This window comes from Lithobates pipiens, unplaced genomic scaffold (genome assembly GCF_037356315.1).
Source record: "Lithobates pipiens isolate NorthernLeopardFrog02 unplaced genomic scaffold, aLitPip1_a1.2 Scaffold_23, whole genome shotgun sequence".
Classification (NCBI taxonomy): Eukaryota; Metazoa; Chordata; class Amphibia; order Anura; family Ranidae; genus Lithobates; species Lithobates pipiens.
In genome coordinates, this window is record NW_027507785.1 from 280555662 (window position 1) to 280575283 (window position 19622).

The following is a 19622-nucleotide window of genomic DNA, read 5'->3' on the forward strand; positions in this document are numbered from 1 at the left end:
GCTGTCTATGGGCCAGAAGTTGAATTTTTAACTCAAATTTTAAAATTTCCTCTCTCACCCATCAGGACCATTATTACAATCAAATGGTTTACACCTTGGAAAATACTTAAAATGGGTCACAGTGGATGGAGCTGGGTATACAGATACATTGAACTTGTGGAAACCACAGTACTCAAATACACAAGAGGTTTGTGGGTTATTTAACCTATGGAAATCCACCCAAGAAATAAAACTGGTGCTCAGTGAACTTGATATTTCAAATGTTGAAAAAAGGAAACAGATTGATTTAGGGAAAAACTATTTTAAGAAGTTTTCCTTTAGGTCTACAGGAATAGGGAAACAATATAAGTGTTACTAGAGCTTTTGGCTCACCAAGCAGCTATGTGGAGCGGACACAAAACGTTGCGATTACTTTTTTCTTTTTTTCCCCACTTTGTCCAAAAGTCCTGGGAGGGAAGTGCAAAACGCAAAATAAACAGCAAGAAAAATGCTGCAGTAGCACTGTTAAAATACAAAATATTTATATTATGGAACTATTAACACATGATGTTCCATGGTAAAACTTTGGAACCACACAGCTGATTTTTTTCGCTTTTTGTTAAAATCAAGTCCATGTCAACTTCCAAGGATTTACGTTTCTCAATTTGCTTCGTTCTTCGATGCTTCATCAAAATTCTCTACAAGATCTGGAAATAGAAAATTAGAAGAAATTAGAACGGCCACCATAAACCTGAAAACGTGTAAATAATTAAACGTGAACCTATGAAATAAAAAACTACAAATGGTGTAACCTGCAATATGCGGCTTTCTGAAATAAAATAACGCCAAAGAGCAGTCCAAATATATGCTGCTAAAAATTATGCCAAAAATTATCAGCTGAAAATAAGATTTTCACCGTTGTGGCGTAAAAAAAAAAAAAAAAAAAATTAAAGAATTTCAGATAACTGCCAAAAATGCCCAAAATTATACCATGTGTATAGCGTGTTTTTCACAGGTCTCAAAAAAATGCCTTTCACGCAACACAGGTGCATTTTTAATGCATTCTTGCTGTGTTTTCAATAGGAAGGTGCGTTTTTGGTGCGGTTTGCCAAATATGGTCCAGAAATGCAGCAAGCAGGATTTAACACCGCTTCAAAATGGTGCCGACAATGGTAAATTCATAGGTCATTCATATTATTTAAAAAGTTGAATACACACACACTGTATCTCACAAAAGTGAGTACACCCTAACTTTTTTTATTTACATAGTTTATATCTTTTCATGTGACAACACTGAAGAAATTACACTTTCCTACCATTTTAGTGAGTGTACAGCTTGTATAAGTGTAAATTTGCTGTCCCCTCAAAATAACTCACACAGCAAAGCAAGTACAACCCTAAGTGAAAATGTCCAAATTGGGCCCAAAGTGTCAATATTGTGTGTGGCTACCATTATTTTCCAGCACTGCCTCAACCCTCCTGGGCATGGAGTTCACCAGAACTTCACAGGTTGCCACTGGAGTCCTCTTCCACTCCTCCATGATGACATCACAGAGCTGGAGGATGTTAGAGACCTTGTGCTCCTCCACCATCCATTCGAGGATGTCCCACAGATGCTCAATAGGGTTTAGGTTTAGCGACATGCTTGGCCAGTGAATCACCTTGACCCTCAGCTTCCTTAGCAAGGCAGTGGTCATCTTGGAGGTGTGTTTGGGGTCGTTATGTTGGAATAATGCCCGGCGGCCCAGTATCCTAAGGGAGGGGCTCATGCTCTGCTTCTGTTTGTCACAATGCATGTTGGCATTCATGGTTCCCTCAATGAACTGTAGCTCCCCAGTGCCGGCAGCACTCATGACACTCTCACCATGCTTGTCTGTAGGCAAGACACACTTGTCTTTGTACTTCTTACCTGGTTGCCGCCACACACACACTTGACACTATCTGAACCCAATAAGTTTATCTTGGTCTCAGCAGACCACAAAACATGGTCCCAGTAATCCATGTCCTTAGTCTGCTTGTCTTCAGCAAACTGTTTGCAGGCTTTCTTGTGCATCAACTTTAGAAGAGGCTCCTTTCTGGGACGACAACCATGTGGACCAATTTGATGCAGTGTATGGTCTGAGCACTGACAGGCTGACCCCACCCCCCCCCCAAAAACACAGCAGCAACGCTGGCAGCACTCATATGTCCATTTCCGAAAGACAACCTCTGGATATGATGCTGAGCACGTGCACTCAACTTCTTTGGTCAACTATGGCGAGGCCTGTTCTGAGTGGAACCTGTCCCGTTAAACCGCTGCATGGTCTTGGCCACTGTGCTGCAGCTCAGTTTCAGGGTCTTGGCAATCTTCTTATAGCCTAGGCCATCTTTATGTAGCGCAACATTATTTATTTTTTTTTTTTTAAGATCCTCAGAGAGTACTTTGCCATGAGCTGCCATGTTGAACTTTCAGTGACCAGCAATAACACCTGCACCCCATTTACATCTGAGACATTGTAACACTATTGAGTCACATGACACCGGGAGGAGGAAATGGCTAATTGGGCATTTTCACTTAGGGGTGTACTAACTTTTTTTGCCAGCAGTTTAGACATTAATGGCTGTGTGTTGAGTTATTTTAAGGGGACAGCAAATGTACACCCACTACTTTACATTGTAGCAAAGTGTCATTTCTTCAGTGCTGCCACATGAAAAGATATACCGTAATAAAATATTTACAAAAATGTGAGGAGAGGGAGAGGGAGAGGGAGAGAGAGAGAGAGAGAGAGATCTATCCATCCCCTGTACAGCTCAGTCTGGTTTCTGCTATAAAATTTAGGTAGCTGAACTAGGAGTAACAAAAAAAAAAAAAAAAAAAAAAAAAATTTTTTTTTTTTTTTTAAACATTCATTAATCCAAGCAAGTAGGAGGATCCCACTGTAGTTCGACAGAGTCCCGTGAAAGGCAGGAATCCCCAATGGTAATGCAAAAAACTTTGTAAGCCCCCAGAATTTCTACCTCTAAAGCATATGAATTGCAATATTTAATACAGTGCACATACATAAAAGCTTTACTATTTCAGCAGCCCTTGTGATGTACACAAGAAGTCTAGGACAAATTCTGCTGCTGGTAAGCCACACCTGCTAGATCTCCTTGGAATTCCACAATGGAATGTTAATGGAAACATTGGAGACAGACAGGAAAAGAGGGGAAGGAGCAACACCATTATAGAATATTTGGGTTGATCAGCGTCACAAAATACTTACCAGGGACGTCGTCATCTTCCTCTTCTATGTCCTCTGGTTTAGGTGCCTTACTATCCAATACTAAAACATAAACAGAGGAAGATTGTTATAATTCCACCTAGTAGCGAACAGTTGAAATAAAACGCAATGACCAATTTAAAGCATGTAGGTTGTAAGCAGCTGTCCCCAACCTAGTAAGAATGCATTTATAGTAACACATGGTTTTAGTGGCAAGCATGGGTGTACATTGCAGCTGTTGGCTATTTTTAAACCACCAACAGGCAAGCCACCAAATTATCCCTTAGGCGGCCCCTATGGCTATAGCAAAGGAGCTGCATTCCCTGCAGTATAAAAAGATATGAAAATCCAAACGCAATGAGTGACTACATAAGCTGGTGGCCGATTCTGTCCGCAGCATTTTTACAAAAAAAAAAATTGACCATGCCAAGCTTTAAAGAGAACTAAATCAAGACTCCACTTATACAAGAGCCCAATCACTCAGTTTACATTTTTACTGTTATGGTATGAAAGATATAAACATTTGCCTCTCAATTAGCTTTTAGATTGTAAGTTCTAATGAGCAGGGCCTTCCGATTCCTCCTGTATTGAATTGTACTGAAACTGTTCTGTCTGCTCTCATGTTGTAAAGTGCTGTGCAAACTTGTCTTAACTCATTGAGTCTGAGATCCTGACATATGAACTATCCAACTCTAAATATGATCTTCACTGCATCTGAGCATCACAAACCAAAAACACGATTTCATTCATTGCAACCTCCCCCATTCATCCAACCATGCTCTATTATGCTGAGAAATCTCTTTAAAAAACACCCCCCCCCCCCCCCCCAGCATTTCTGGCCCTGACCTTCTCGACTAAGAGCAGATGACTTATGTAGCATTTAGTTCCCAATTCATCTGCCCCTAGCTCAAGCATGTAGGCACGGGATGTGCTTGGCTGAGAAAACTCTTTTACTCCACTCCTAAAGACTTCTGAAATATGAGACATCAAATATTTAAGTGATATGACATACTTTCCTATTTACTAATGCTAGCAGCATAAGGATTAATAATAGTCAATGTTGATTAGAAAAGTGAAGTTCCATTTTAACACTCAGAAGCTGGGAGACAGTTGAAATGGCAAGCAATGTGAAACTTTAAAAAAAAAAAAAAAAAAGGAGTTGTAAAGTCTCAGGATTTTTCCACCTTAATGCATTCTATGCATTAAAGCGGAGTTCCACCCTAAAGTGGAACATGCGCTCATTGTAACCCTACCCCCTTCCGGTGCCACAATTGGCACCTTTCGGGGGGGGGGAGAGAGGGGTACAGATACCTGTATAATACAGGTATCTGCACCCACTTCCAGGCGCAGATATCCACAGAATCTGCTGCTATTTACGCCACTTCCTGCGGGGCCCCCGCTGTCTGCTGGGAAACACACGGATCCCAGAGACAGCAGGGGCCATCCTTATTGTGCAGCACGACTCTCGCACGCGCAGTAGGGAACCGGGAAGTGAAACCACAAGGCTTCACTTCCTGATCCTCACACCTAAGATGGCGGCGGCAGCAGCACCCAATCGACAGATCAGCATCGGGTGATGACATCGCGGGCGCGCTGGACGGGTAAGTGCCCATACTTTAAAAGTCAGCAGCTGCAGACAAAAAAAAAAAAAAAAAAAAAAAAAAAGTCGGAACTCCCGCTTTAAGGCGAAAAAAAACATTGTGGTACAGCTGCCCCCATATTCCCCCTTTTTCTTACCTGCACCCAATCGGTTCAGCATCGGGGACGAGCAGAGCAGCTACAGCCGCTGTCTCGGGTCTTTACTGGATAGATTGATAGCAGCAGGAGCCATTGGCTCCCACTGCCGTTAATCAAATCCAGTCCCATGGAAGCCAGGGCCGAGTCCCGTTTATGTCAATGGACGCAGCAGCACGACTCGGGAATGCGCCCGCATGAATGCCCCCATGGAATGCGACTCTCCATGGGGGCACCCAATGAGCAGCCAGGAGCGCCGATGCCAGAAAAGGAGGATCAGGGCCACTCTTTGCAAAACCCTTGCAAAGAGCAGGTAAGTATTGGCAAGTTTGTTAAAAAAAAAAAAAAAAACAACGAGCCTTTAGTCACTTTGAACCCCCCCACCCCACCCCGACTGAAGCTGCGAAACAAAGTGAAATATGAAGCCAAATATTTTAGTGCGCACGATAAAGATATTGTATGTGTCCGAGTGCAATATTAGGATGCTTTCCACAGGAAATAGGCAGGTGCACACAAACTATATTTTACATCTCATCAAGTCTAAACTGCTACGTGCTCTGTTTAAAAGATTTTCACTTCTTCAAAAGGGTATACAAATCCACTTTTTTTTGTTTGGATAGAGCAAGGAAAGGTGGATCCCCAGTGTTTTATTGAGGTCTGTGTCAGGATTCAAATGCTTTATCTGGCCTGGTAACCCACTTTTCAAATTTAACTACCAGAAGATTTACCCCCCCCCTTCATGACCAGACCATTTTTTGCAATACACCACTCTGTTACTTTAACTGACAAATGTAGTCATGCAACGCTACCAAAGTGTCATTCCCTCCCCCCACAAATAAAGCTTTGTGTGGTATTGGATCACTACTATAAACATAAGACTGACAATTATATATACACACACACATACACACACTATTTTGGCTATAAGACATCAAATCAAAAAAAAAAAAAAAAATGTATATATATATATATATATACATACATACATACATACATACATACATACATACATACATACATACATACATACATACATACATATTTATATATTTATTCAGCATTTCTTCGTAAATTTAGGCCTATATGTATTCTGCCACGTTTTTCCCAATAAAAGTATATTGATTGCTTTACACAAATGCTATAGCATCTACAATCTATGGAATTTTTTTATACTATTAATGGTGGCGATTAATGACTTATAGCGCGACTGATATTACAGCAGACTAGGGCTGAAACAACTAATCGATTATGAAATTACCGTATATACTCGAGTATAGGCCGACCCGAATATAAGCCGAGGCCCCCAATTTACCCCCAAAAAAACTGGCAAACTTATTGACTCGTGTATAAGCCGAGGGTAAGACATGCCTGTCCATCCCTGTGTGTGTGTCCGTCCATCCCTGTGTGTCCGTCCATCCCTGTGTGTGTGTGTGTCCATCCATCCATCCCTGTGTGTGTGTGTCCATCCATCCATCCCTGTGTGTGTGTGTGTCTCCATCCATCCATCCATCCCTGTGTGTGTGTGTCTCCATCCGTGTGTGTGTGTGTGTGTGTGTGTGTGTGTGTGTGTGTGTGTGTGTGTGTGTGTGTGTGTGTGTGTGTGTGTGTGTGTGTGTGTCCAGCCTACCTGTGTCCCGAGCCTCCGTCCCGTGCCTTGCCTCCTTGCCTTGCCTCCGTCCCGTGCCGTGCCTTGCCTCCGTCCCGTGCCCTCTTCGTCGGCGCCTCGGCGGCCATTGTAAAATTCAAAAGCTGCGCCGCCGCCTTCGCCTGTGATAGGCGGAACACTGAATTTCCCAGCAGCCTGTGTTCCGCCTATCACGTACATCGTATCATCCTCGTCCGTAGTACGAGGATGATACGATGTCCGTGATAGGCGGAACACAGGCTGCTGGGAAATTCAGTGTTCCGCCTATCACAGGCGAAGGCGGAGCCGGAGGCGCGGCTTTTGAATTATAGAATGGCCGCTGTCTGTCTGCTCGACACGCTGATCGAGCAGGCAGACAGCGATGACTCGAGTATAAGCCGAGGGGGGCACTTTCAGCCTCAAAAAAAGAGGCTGAAAATCTCGGCTTATACTCGAGTATATACGGTAATCGATTAATCGGCCAGTAACATAATGGATTTGGAAAAAAATAAAAATAAAATAGAGCCCTTTATAGTACAAAAAGAGCAAATAATTGCTACTGTAAATATTACTCACTGTTCTACAGTAAAAAATTAACCCCTTACAGTAGTGATTATCTGCTTTTTTCTACTATAAAGGGCCACGTTTAGTTTTAACCCCATTATGTTAGTAAACGTCTTAGGCCTGGTTCACACCTATGTGTTTGTTTGGTGCTTTTTGCAGAAATGCACTACAATTCATTTACATGGTTTCCTATGGGACACGTTCACATCTGAAAGGGTCAGGGACTTTTAACGCAAAATGGTTCTTTATTGGTTCAATATACTTCAGTGGAGAAGCTGCAGAAAAGCATGTAATGCATTTTTGCAGCAATTTGTGTTTAATCTGCCCAAAAAAAAATACAAAAATACAAACTGCAGTAAAATCACGTGGGCAAAAATCAAAACGTACAGCAAAAAGCACTGCAGAAACAGATCAAAAGCAAACTGCATAGGTGTGCACCGAGCCTTGTGCTGGTCACACGGATCAATTTTCAGATAAGAATATTCAGACGAATAATCTTTGTACATTCGCTGAAAGAATTTTAAAATTTCAGTTTTTAAAATGAATGTAATTTCTGAACGAAAACCACATACACTGTCTGAAAATTCCTTTGACCAAGAAGTTTTCTATTCTTTCCAAATGTTCCCATCACTGTGGTTGAAAATGAAAATCAATTTGACCCACTTTTTTTTTTTTTTTTTTTTTTTTTTTTTTTTAAAGGTTATTAACCGAAACAATCGGCCAACTAATCGATTATGAAAATAATCGTTAGTTGCAGCCCTACATGGACATTCTGACACTTTTCGGGAACCAGAGACACTGGTCACTGTACGAATCGGCTGCAAGGGAGTTAAACATCTAGGGTGATCAAGGGGGTTAAATGTGTGCCTAGCTAGTGTTTGTGTTTATTATGCATTTTGCCGGAACAGATTCCATCCCCCACTGTCAGAGCAGGGATTGTTTACATCGGCAGATCCCCTGTGTACTTTACAGACGATTGGCGAGTGTTGGAAGACACTGAGTGCCCGACACCCACAGATTGGCTTCTGCTGTGAATCACAGCAGAAGCAGCGTGCCCCCTGCAGACGGAAGTCCGGAAACACGTGTATACGCAATCCGGTGCACAGCTGGCACCCCTGTAGCAGTAAACTTGCTATAGGGCGTTCAGCAAGTGGTTAATTTGTTACAACCGCAACAGGATTGGTGGGGAAATCTTCCAATGGGACATTTGCTCTAGTAATTACAGCTAGGAAAGATCTCCCTAACTTTGGAGAGATTTATTATCCTTCTCTCCTTGAGACAGGCAAAAAAAAATAAAAAAAATACTTGACATGGGTTGTAACAACTTTTCCCTACTATATCTAAAAACTATCCAAAAAGGTTTAAATTTTTATACACTATAAAAGATATGCCAGCACAGCCGAGTAAAGAAATGACTGAATTGATGACAAAGAAGGTCCCTTACCCTGCCGAGGGAACTGTTCAGCTAGCTTACGGAGACTTGTGAGGCTGTCAGCACCCAGCTGACTTAGGATTCCTGGAAGCATTTCTGTGATCTGCTTGGATTCCGCATGGCCGGTAATTGCAAATGTGTTGGCGGAGAGGGATGCTTGGACCTTGGGATTGTTAAAATGGATAACCGTGCCATCATCTTTAATCATATTTACCTGCAAAAAAAAAAAAAAGTTATACACCTATAGTTTCCCTTTAATCCAACTTAGTTCATGCAAAATTTTATGAATATGTTGTCTTTGAGATGTTTGTGTCATTTTAATTTAAAAAAAAAATGTATTCGCCATTGAAAACTAGCCACCACACCAGAGGAAAATACTTTTTGCCTGGGATAGAAATAGTGTGAAATATTTGCTTATTGGGCAGAACAGAAACAGATTTTCACTTGATCCCAAACAGCATTACCTCTTCAATTCCAGCAATATTATTTACGGCCAGTTTCTTGAGAGAACTCTGAAGTTTCTTGTCATCTGCTGTTGCTGTTCTGTGTACAACCTTCTTCTTTCTGCGGGCTGTGCCCTAAGATAAGTAAAAAAAAGCAGACATTGTGACAAATGCAAAAACTAAGTACAGAAGCATAAATATATATCAGGTGCTGCCCCCGCCATAATAATATACAGGGAACATTAAGTTTTAATACAGTGTTAAAAAGGCTGGCAAAAAGTATGGGTTAAAAAAGCTGCAACATGTAAAGGGTCTGTAAAAGGGGAAACTCTACTACTTGTTCATTGGATCTTTGCTCTGTTCAACACTTGGGAGTATTAGATCTCTGCATTCCCCGCAGCACAATGTGGTTCCTTCCTGATCCCTAGCTCACTATTGTGTGCTGTACCAACATAGGGTCCAGCAGAAGGAACCACAGTACCAGCTGGTCCAAACAAATGCAGAGGCTGTCCGCACTGAATGATCTGTATGTAGGCTTACCCACACACGGTATACTTCCCTTCCCCCTCCTGCTAAGCCATTCACAGGAAGCTTTGCAATCTCTGAAAGGAATAAAAAGCTTCCTCTAATTGGCTGAGGCAGAGATCATATCATCTAGCCAATTAAGAGAAAGCTTTGTATTAATTCAGAAAGTACAAAGCTTCGTATGAACGGCCGGGCAGCGCTCAACTCTATTTTGTTGCGGGATAAGGACAGGAAGTTCCCATCCTGCTGCTGTAACACAGCGGTGTATACTGATGCTACACACAGTTCATACAGTGCTGATAGGCTTTAAGTCTCTATAATAAGTTCCTATTTGAATAGAAAACCTGCTATATTTTCGGGATCTTGCGTGTGTCTATCACCCTCTTCTCACAATATTAGTGAATGCTTTGTCATATTGGCTCTATTCCCATTTGCTTGGCTTTGGAGTGCAACTGTGATGCAATTTAGGATGGATGTGGCTTAGATGTGAGTTCTTGTCCCTCTGCAAAGTCGGACCCACTGTTGCATGTAAAACCTTCAGGTACAAGTTTCATGCAACATTTGAGGATTGACATTGAAGCTGCATGAAAGTTGGACTAAAGTAGTGCATGAACTACTTTGAAGTCGCACATACATGAATAGTTATCGTTGGAAAACATGGGGTATAACTTATGACTTTGATGTGCCAAGTCACATAAATGTGAATGGGGTATACAATTAAAATCCAGTTGGAATGCCTCTGTCTATATGTAAAAGGAATAATTCATGCATCCTGTACCAGCAACATTGTGTGTGAGAGATCGTGTAACCAAGACAGGAAGTGGGAAAAAATCTCTCCAAAACAAAGACAGCAAAAAAAAAAAAAAAAATGTAAATACTTCCTAACAATACAAAGAAAATATTTTTTAGTGCAAGTTGGTCTTTCAAAGTCTAATGAACAAACCAAAGAATTTACAGGGTCAAGCACATGATCAGAACAAGTACTAACCTTGCCACCTATCCGGACCTGAGCCTGAAGTTTTGCTAGTTTTTCCTGATTCATAATGGACCTAAAACAAAAAATAAAATAAAAAAAGTTAATATTTCTCATGAAACAGACTGTGGAAAATAAAGCAAAGTTAACAGGCAAGTAAACCAGGTTCTGAATGGATGTAATATTGCTGGATATAATATTGCATCCCATGGATGCAATAAGCTTCACAGAGTACAAAATGTGAATAAAATAAAGGTTTAGCTTTCAATAGACTCCCTACTACATTTTTCAGCACATCAAAATTCAATCCTTTAAAAGGGAAAAATCCATGCTAAGCATTGTTCAAACCAGAGGAAGTCCACAAAACATTTTTTTGTCCTATTTACTTGTAATTTCCTATTCATTGCCCCAGTTGGGTCCTTCCCAATGCACAAAAACTAAGTAACATGTTACCAAGTGTGAACTAATCCATTAGAGCCCGTTCACACCGAGCCGCGGGGGGCATCGGCGGTAAAGCTATTTTTAAGGCCACTTTACAGTCGTTTTAGTGGCGCTATTTGGCCGCTAGCAGGGCAGTTTTAACCCCACGCTAGCGGCTGAAAAGGGGTTAAATCCACCGGCAAAACGGCACCTGAGCGGCATTTTGCCGGTGGTATCGCAGCGCTGCCCCATTGATTTCAATGGGGAGCAGTGGTGGTGAAGTGGCGAGTTCACCGCTCCAAAGAAGCTGCTGGCAGGAACTTTTGCGACACCCTGCCAGCGCACCGATGCTGCATGGAGCAGCTCTTTTCAGGTGCTATTTTTAGCGCTGTAACGCCTGAAAACCACTGCCCGTGTGAAAGGGGTCTTAAAATCCATAACCAAGCCTAAAATTCTACACAGCTTTTCATAAACCTTGTTGTTCTGCAGGTCAATTAGATGGATTTATGATTAATAAACCTAACAGAATACTGCTGTGTAGAAAACATGTCTGTGCCGGTAGGCTTATTCATTGTTATGGCCATTGCACTGCTAAGACTGCCTGCAATAGAAGGCGTTATCGGGTACATCCGCAGTTGATAGAGCCTATAAGTGTCCAGATAGTCTTACGTGTTCCATCTTGTCCAGATGTGCATGTGACCAGAAGAGGATTATGGGAAGAGTTGATAAATTTTTCTTCCTTTTCCGGTCACTATACTGGGGTCTGGTGCATTTTTGGCGTTTTTGATGTTTTCCAGCATAGTTCCATGCAGGGGGAAAAAAAAACAAAAAAAAGAAAAACAGCACGTTCTACTTTTTCTTCTGGAACTGAAATGCACTGGAACTGACTACACTGATGTAAACTATGCTACTGGATCCCATGTAACATACTTTCCATGCGTTTTTGATTATGGGTTGACCTGACACCTCTAGCCACTGTCCTGGCTGCAACACTGATCTCTTTTCTTGCTGCTTTCACAGGAAACATTAAGAACCATAGGCTCCTGCTGCTGTCAGCCAAACTCCTGCAAGGGAGGAGGGGGAACATGGCTTACAGACGTTGTGTGCATCCATGGAAGTACGCAGTCTGCCTCAGGGGCACGCACACACCTTAGCCCCCCTTGTGACCAGGCTTGCTGAATGGACAGCGCTGGTAAGAAACCACCAAACTGGAGGAAAGCAACCACTCTGCACAAAGCTGGTAAGAAACTGGAGGTAAGCAACCACTTTGCACAAAGCAGGCAAGTATAACATTTTAAGAAAAAAAGTATAACCTTTAGAAACACCAAGTACAGACGCCTGCATTTTGCCAATAACTACTTTTATCTACAACTTACAGAACATTGGCACAATGGTCAAGAAGGGGGAAGAATTTTGTCAGTACCAACAGCTGAAAAGATTGGTGACAGTGGTTACTTATCTAAGAGGTAGTGATTACTCAAGGAACTTCTAGCAACCTCATGAGTGTTCCTGGTTCAGAAAGAGGACTGGCCTAGAAGATAACAGAGCTGGCCTTGTGGTTTCCCTCTAAAAAAATAAAAAAAACTGTACTAAAGGTTAAAATACATACCTTAGTTCTGACGGTCCGACTCCTGCATCTTCTCCCTGGTGTCAGTCTTTGACTGTGTTAATTGGCCAGCGTGGGATGATGTCACTTTATTGTAGAAGAGGCATTGTATGTCTCTCCTGCAATAGACCCTGATGGTTTGCAATTTTTTTTTTTTTAACATTAGTTCTGCTTTATGTTGACTGTACAGTTATAGATTTTTGTGCACGATAACTCATCAGTACATTCACTGACATAATGAATGTTGTTCGAAATTGGGGCTGGTGGGCATCGGTACTACAGCCCAAGGTGCCACCAGGAGTGGGTGGAGCTCCATGACCTTTCTGATCACATGCTTTTAGAAACCCCCACACAATATATATATATATATATATATATATATATATATATATATATATTTATTTATTACACACACACACATATACACACACATATACACACACATATACAGCTAGCCTTCAGCAAGGAACCATTGCTTATTTTGGCTCTGAAGAAAGGGGTTCACCCCCGAAACGCGTTAGTTTTCGTTGAGGTATTTGTCAATTCATCTGACAACTGATCTGGATGTGTTGATGTTTGGTGTGATGGATCCAATTGTATTGAATTGGATCCAGTGCGCCTTCCTTTTTTGTTTTGTTTTTCTCCAGTATTTGAACACCCAATGTTCTAAAAGGAGGGCTGCAAGACCTTTTTTTGACACTACCATCTTAAACTTTCGGTATCACACTTCAAAGACCAAGACACCAGAGCGCAGGAGAAGTTGTTTTTTTGTTCGAAAGTACTATAACCACATCATGCCCGGCCTATAGCAGAATCAAGGCCAGGCAGGGGTTTCATTATCCTGACTGGACGTCATATGACATCCAGCAGAATAAGCCACTCGCAGCCATCGGTAGTGCGGTGTGTCGCTCTGGCACACCACATCTCTAATCACCGTAAAGAGCCTACGACGTAGGCCAGTGACGGCGAACCTTGGCACCCCAGATGTTTTGGAACTACATTTCCCATGAAGCTCAACTACACTGTAGAGTTAATGAGCAATCATGGGAAATGTAGTTCCAAAACATCTAGGGTGCCAAGGTTCACCATCACTGACGTAGGCTCTTTACCATGTGATCACCTGTACCCAATCTCAGCATAACCAGGAAGTGACAGTTTTCGGTTTTTATTTTTTCTCCATTTTCACCGACAGGGTGCGAGGAGAGCCGATAAGAGACTCTCCTGACCGGGGGTGTCTGCGCTCATAATCAGCGCATTGATCATTGCAGCTCCGTCCGCAGTGCCCACAAGTGTCCATCAGGGATGCCAATCAGTACCCACCCATCAGTGCTGCATATTAGTGCCTCCACAGTGAAGGCGAAAGCCTACTTTCCAAAAATTTTAAAAACAAAAATGAAGGGAAAAAAACGTTATTCCCAAAAGTTCACTTTTTTTTTAGCAAAAAATAAAAAACCCAGTGGTAATCAAATACCACCAAAAAGCTGCTCTATTTGTGGGGGGGGGGGGGGGGGGGGGATTATAAAAAAATTAGTTTGGGTATAGTGTTCCATTGTCAAAGTGTGAAAACTGGAAATTGGTCTGGGCAGGAAGGGGGGTGCCCGGTATTAAAGCGGTTAAGAGGGAAAAAAAATAAAAATAAATAAAGTTTGCTTTTAGTATTCTATTTTGTAACGAATGGACTTTCCAGAAAAAAAAAAAAAAAAAAAAGTGCAAAACTGATGTGCCTCGTACACAGGATAGGATTTTCCCGACAACAAAACCGTGGATTTTTTTCCCGAAGGATGTTGGCTCAAACTTGTCTTGCATACACACGGTCACACAAATGTTGACGGAAATGCCGAATGTCAAGAATGCGGTGACGTACATGTATGACGAGCTGAGAAAAATGAATTTCAATAGCCAGTGCGGCTCTTCTGCTTGATTCCGAGCACGTGTGGACATTTGTGCGTCGGAATTGTGTACACACGCTCGGAATTTCCGACAAATGTTTTATGGAGCATACACACGCTAGGACTTTCCGATAAGCTCACATCCAACATTTGTTGTCGGAAAATCCTATAGCGTGTACAGGGCATTGGAATTTCACCAATTCAAGAAAGATTTCCATCCTGCCCCTTCAAAATTTGTGTCACCGTGGCCTAAAACAAAAACGCTGATCTGACCCCATTACAAAAACAAATTAACTTTCTTCAAATGAAAAATACCGATTGAAATTCTACTAGTGAACATGGTCGGCTTTCATGCATTTTTCACCCAGAAGAAGCATGCACAAATTTAAAAGCTAAGTGCAACTTTTGAAGCATATCTCACGTTACACCCATATTTAGGCTTTAACATGCCCCGGCAACCCTCTGTCAATGACACCAGGTGGGGGTTCCTCCTCCCACAGCCACATCTCAAAATTGCCACCGCTGTACAGGGCTCTGGGAACATGTGAAGAATGCACCAAAAAACTATTAAAAGGGATTGTAAACCCTCTAGTTTTTTCATCTTTATGCATCAAGGTGAAAAACCTGTGCCGCAGCAGCCCCCCCCATTTATTTAGCTGAGCCCGACCTTTCCAGCAACGGGGACAAGCACACAAGCTCCAGTCGGTGACTTGGGTCCTCTCTGGATAGATTGATAGCAGCAGGAACCACTGGCTCCTACTGCTGTCAATCAAATCCAATGATGTGGAGTCTTGCTGTCTGTGTCAATGGGCCCCAGCAGCATGTCCGCATGACTGCCCCCAAGGAAAGAGCTTCTCTGTAGGGGCACTCAATGTGGGGGGAGGAGCCAGGAGCTCCACTGGGAGACCCCAGAAGTGGAGGATCAAGTACACTCTGTGCAAAACCCTTGCACAGAGGAAGTATAACTTTTTTTTTTTTTTTTTGAACAAACGAGACTTTGCAACCCCTTTAAGAAATCTGCTCTTATTAGCCAAGGGCCAGTTCACACCACATGCAGGCCAGTGCGTTTTTTTTCTGCACCAAAAATGCATTGAAAGTAGGTTATGTGGTTTTCAATGGCAAATAGTTCACCAGTGCAGTTACAGAAAAAAAATAAGTAAAACGCGCTGCATTTTTCCTGCACTGGAATGCTGTAAAACGCATCAAACACGCACTGGAATGAACCAGAATGCACACATCCTTGGTTAAGTGGAAAAAAAAAAATACACTGGACTGCATCAAATGCGCATGCAGAAAAGCATCTGGACTGTGTTTCTAGGGCGTGAACTGGCCCTAAAGCATTTTGTTTTTGCAGTACAAAACTGTGAAATGTCTCAAGGAAGTAGATATAAAAGTGATAGAACTGCAGAAGTTGGTTAATCTGGATGGGCCGGGGATTACATGCAGATGACTTTTATATACCCTTTTTCACAATACTAGAATGCTGGAAGCAAACCAATTCAGTGTTCCCTCTTCTTTATAGTACTCCGTCCATTGTAGTATTTCATGGAGTGCAGATAAAAATAGAAGCACCTCATCAGCATTTTCCATCGGAGGGTCAAATGGTCAGTACTATTATAAAAGGGCTGCTGGAAAACATAAATCCTCAATGTACTCATAATAACCTGTACTTTTCTTTTTACTATTCACAACGCTTCACAGGAAAAGGTATCTATTTGTGGCCATGTGACCAATTTTCCAAACTCTGGACTGAAAGTAAGTGTAGCATTATGAAAATATGTATCAATCTGTGTTGTGTGCACCAAAGCATATAGAAGCAAACCACAAGGCCCTTTCTCCCACGGGTGCTCTGTTAGTCCGTTTTTCTTCTATCTATTCATAAATGATAAACGGACATCAATGCATCTTTATAGAAAAGCGGACGAAACCATCAATTTACATGCACATCTGTTTTTTGGAACGGATCAAAGCCCTATTTTTCTTCTGAAAAAAAAAAAAAAAAAAACAGAAGAAAGAAAAGGATATAAAAAAAACGGACAAACATTCCATTTTGAATCCGGTTTTGCGTTGGTAATAATAATAAAAAAAAAAAAAACTTTTGTAAAAAAATTATGAGAACCTGATAAACGCATCTTTCTTTGAAAAAAATGTGACGGAAGTGATGAAAGAAACGGAACGCTCGTGTGAAAGGACCCTAAAGTCAAATATTGTAAATGACCTGAATGCTTGACAAATGAAATCTCACAAACACCAAGTCACTTCACATTGCGATGACAATTCACATGAGTGTTTAGCTTGAAGCTCAATGATGGGGCAGAACACCGCTTTAAGGCATTTTAACTGGTAAGAACTGGCCTCCTCCCCCCATCCTTTTAGCCGACTAAAGCAAAAAAATCTGGAAGCATGAATATGCATGTGAACACTTAAAAAATGCTTCTGGGAAAAAAAGAAAACCGCTCTGCTTGGGTGTGTATGCAGCTTTAGAGCTTGTGCACATCAGACCACATGCTAAAATGATCTGTTTTAGGCTCGGTTCACACTACTGTAACCTGAAGTCATGCAACATTGACAGGCGACTTGAGTACTACTTTGATGCAACTTTCCCTTCCGAATTTTTTTTTTTTATATTAGGACACTTACCTGTCCAGGGATCCAGCAGTGTCCCCATCCAAGCCATTTTTTTTTCAATCGGCTACTGTCACCGCCATATCCGCTAAAGAAAACTGGCATTGAAGACTTACGGCTCCCCAGCCGGTCCCCTACTGCGCATGCATGAAATGTACTGCACTCAGAATGGGCGAGCAGCCGGGGGAAGGGTGCAAACTCAGCCGGAAGTGGGAGCGGGTACCCGTCAAAACCAGGTACCCGCTGCCCACCCCCCAAAAGGTGCCAAATTTGGCCGGGGGAGGGGGAGGCAAATAAGCAGCGATCCCCTTTTGGGTGGAGACCTGCTTTAAGCGGCTGTGAATGCATGTATGTAGTGCAACAATAGTCACTATGAGCATTTTTCTGCCACTAGTGCGCATGGAGCCTAAAGGTGCACTGAAAGCAGATATAAAAGGCAAATAAATGCAGCTTTGTATCCACTAATAAATCATAGAGGTATTTAGACATTTGTCTGGTGTGCCACTTTACAGAAAATGTAAAGAGAAATAAAGGAATCGATACACCAAAACATAACCCAGTTGAGTTATTGAGGATCCCTGCATCTCTATCACCCCCTAGATCCATACACTACCCCCCCATCCCACCCCTTAGATCCTGGATCCCTATATTCCAACCTCCACCCCCTAGATCCATACACACTTCCACCCCAGAATATGGATCCCTATACTCCCATCCCCCCAGACCTTGGATTCCTACACTCCAATCCCCCTGATCCCTACACTCCCATCCCACCAGTTATAGGATCCCTACATTATGACCCCCCCCCCAGATATAGGATCCCTACATTACGACCCACCCCCAGAAATAAGACCCCAACACCCCCCCCCCCATCCTGGATCCTTACATCTCCATCACCCCCTAGATCCATACACTACCCAGCCCCCCCTCTATAGTCCAACCTCACACCCATAGATCCATACACACTCCCATCCCCCCAGACCATGGATCCCTACACTCCCATCCCCCCCAGACCATGGATCCCTACACTCCCATCCCCCCCAAGACCATGGATCCCTACACTCCCATCCCCCCCAAGACCATGGATCCCTACACTCCCATCCCCCCCAAGACCATGGATCCCTACACTCCCATCCCCCCCAAGACCATGGATCCCTACACTCCCATCCCCCCCAAGACCATGGATCCCTACACTCCCATCCCCCCCAAGACCATGGATCCCTACACTCCCATCCCCCCCAAGACCATGGATCCCTACACTCCCATCCCCCCCAAGACCATGGATCCCTACACTCCCATCCCCCCCAAGACCATGGATCCCTACACTCCCATCCCCCCCAAGACCATGGATCCCTACACTCCCATCCCCCCAAGACCATGGATCCCTTACCACCCCCCCCCCCCGATATATGATCCCTACACTCCCATCCCCCCAGATCCTTACATCTCCATCACCCCCTAGAGCCATACTACTCCCCCCTTAGATCCTGGATCCCTATATTCCAACCTCCCACCCCTGAGATCCCTACACTCCACCCCTAGATCCTTACACTACCACCCCCCAGAATATGGATCCCTAAACTCCCATCAGATCCCTACATTACCACCCTCCAAAACACACACACTATATATATATATATATATATATATATATATATATATATACACACACACACACATACGCTATAAAGGATCCCTACACTCCCACCCCCCCTGTAGATCCCTATACTCCCACCACCCCAGACCATGGCTTCGTATGGTAGCCTCTGTCCCGTGGATCCGTACACACCCCCCGGGATATGGAGGCCTGCAGTCCCTTCACCCCCACCATGGACTCCAGTGATGAAGAGCGCACACCTCCCCTCCCCCTCCACGCTGATCTCCGGGGAGAACACTCCCGGCTCTCACATACAGAAGAGGGATGTATAAACTGCGCTACACCGCCCGGTCGCCTCCCTGTCCCGGAGATCAGGCCCCGGTGTCTAGTCCGGGATAGGACCGGCTGATGGGGGAGTACAGGAGAGCAGACAGAGCGAGGCCTGCCAATGATTACCCAGAGAGCCCCGCGGTCCCCAGACACCACACAGCGAGGCCTCTGCGGACACCGAGCGCCCTCCCTACACCGGACACCGTCACCCATCTCCCCCTGTACACCGGACACATCACCGTACACCGCCACCCATCCCCCTAACACCGGACACAACACAAATCCTCACCGAGCAGCTCCGCTTCAACACGAGGTAATCAAGATGGCGAGAATGGCAGAAGGGCGGAACGTCACGTCGTGACGCACGTATAGGGCGGAGCCTGACAACAGGCGTATGGTTCTGCCTTGGAGAGCAGTGAGGGAAGAGCTCCTATAATGTGAATCTATGTCCACAATAAATATAGCAATAAAGTATTCACATCATTCTGAACAAGCAGAACACCGAGGGCCCATACACACTCCTCTGTCCTGGAGCATTACATTCACACAGAATTAAAAATAAATATATATTTTTTATTACTATGGATAGAATAAGGGAGGGTTATAACCCCTGTCAGGCTTCCCCCTCCCCATCTCTGT

The 19622-nt window shown here is 43.3% G+C and overlaps 1 protein-coding gene across 2 annotated transcripts; it reads right to left on the reverse strand.

Annotated features, from left to right (window-relative positions):
- Positions 1-285: 285 nt before the first annotated feature.
- On the reverse strand, positions 286-19383 carry BTF3L4 (basic transcription factor 3 like 4). Of its 2 annotated transcripts, XM_077453334.1 has the most exons (6): positions 19273-19383; positions 10532-10592; positions 9040-9153; positions 8588-8789; positions 3225-3284; positions 505-686 (listed from the first exon to the last, which is right to left on the reverse strand). In XM_077453334.1, the coding sequence occupies exons 2-6, from the start codon at positions 10583-10585 to the stop codon at positions 640-642; spliced, it is 477 nt and encodes a 158-aa protein (XP_077309460.1). In that variant the 5' UTR covers positions 10586-10592; positions 19273-19383; the 3' UTR covers positions 505-639. The 2 variants fall into 2 exon arrangements, with proteins under 2 accessions (XP_077309461.1, XP_077309460.1); XM_077453335.1 differs by lacking the exon at positions 19273-19383 and having other exon boundaries at positions 286-686.
- Positions 19384-19622: the final 239 nt, after the last annotated feature.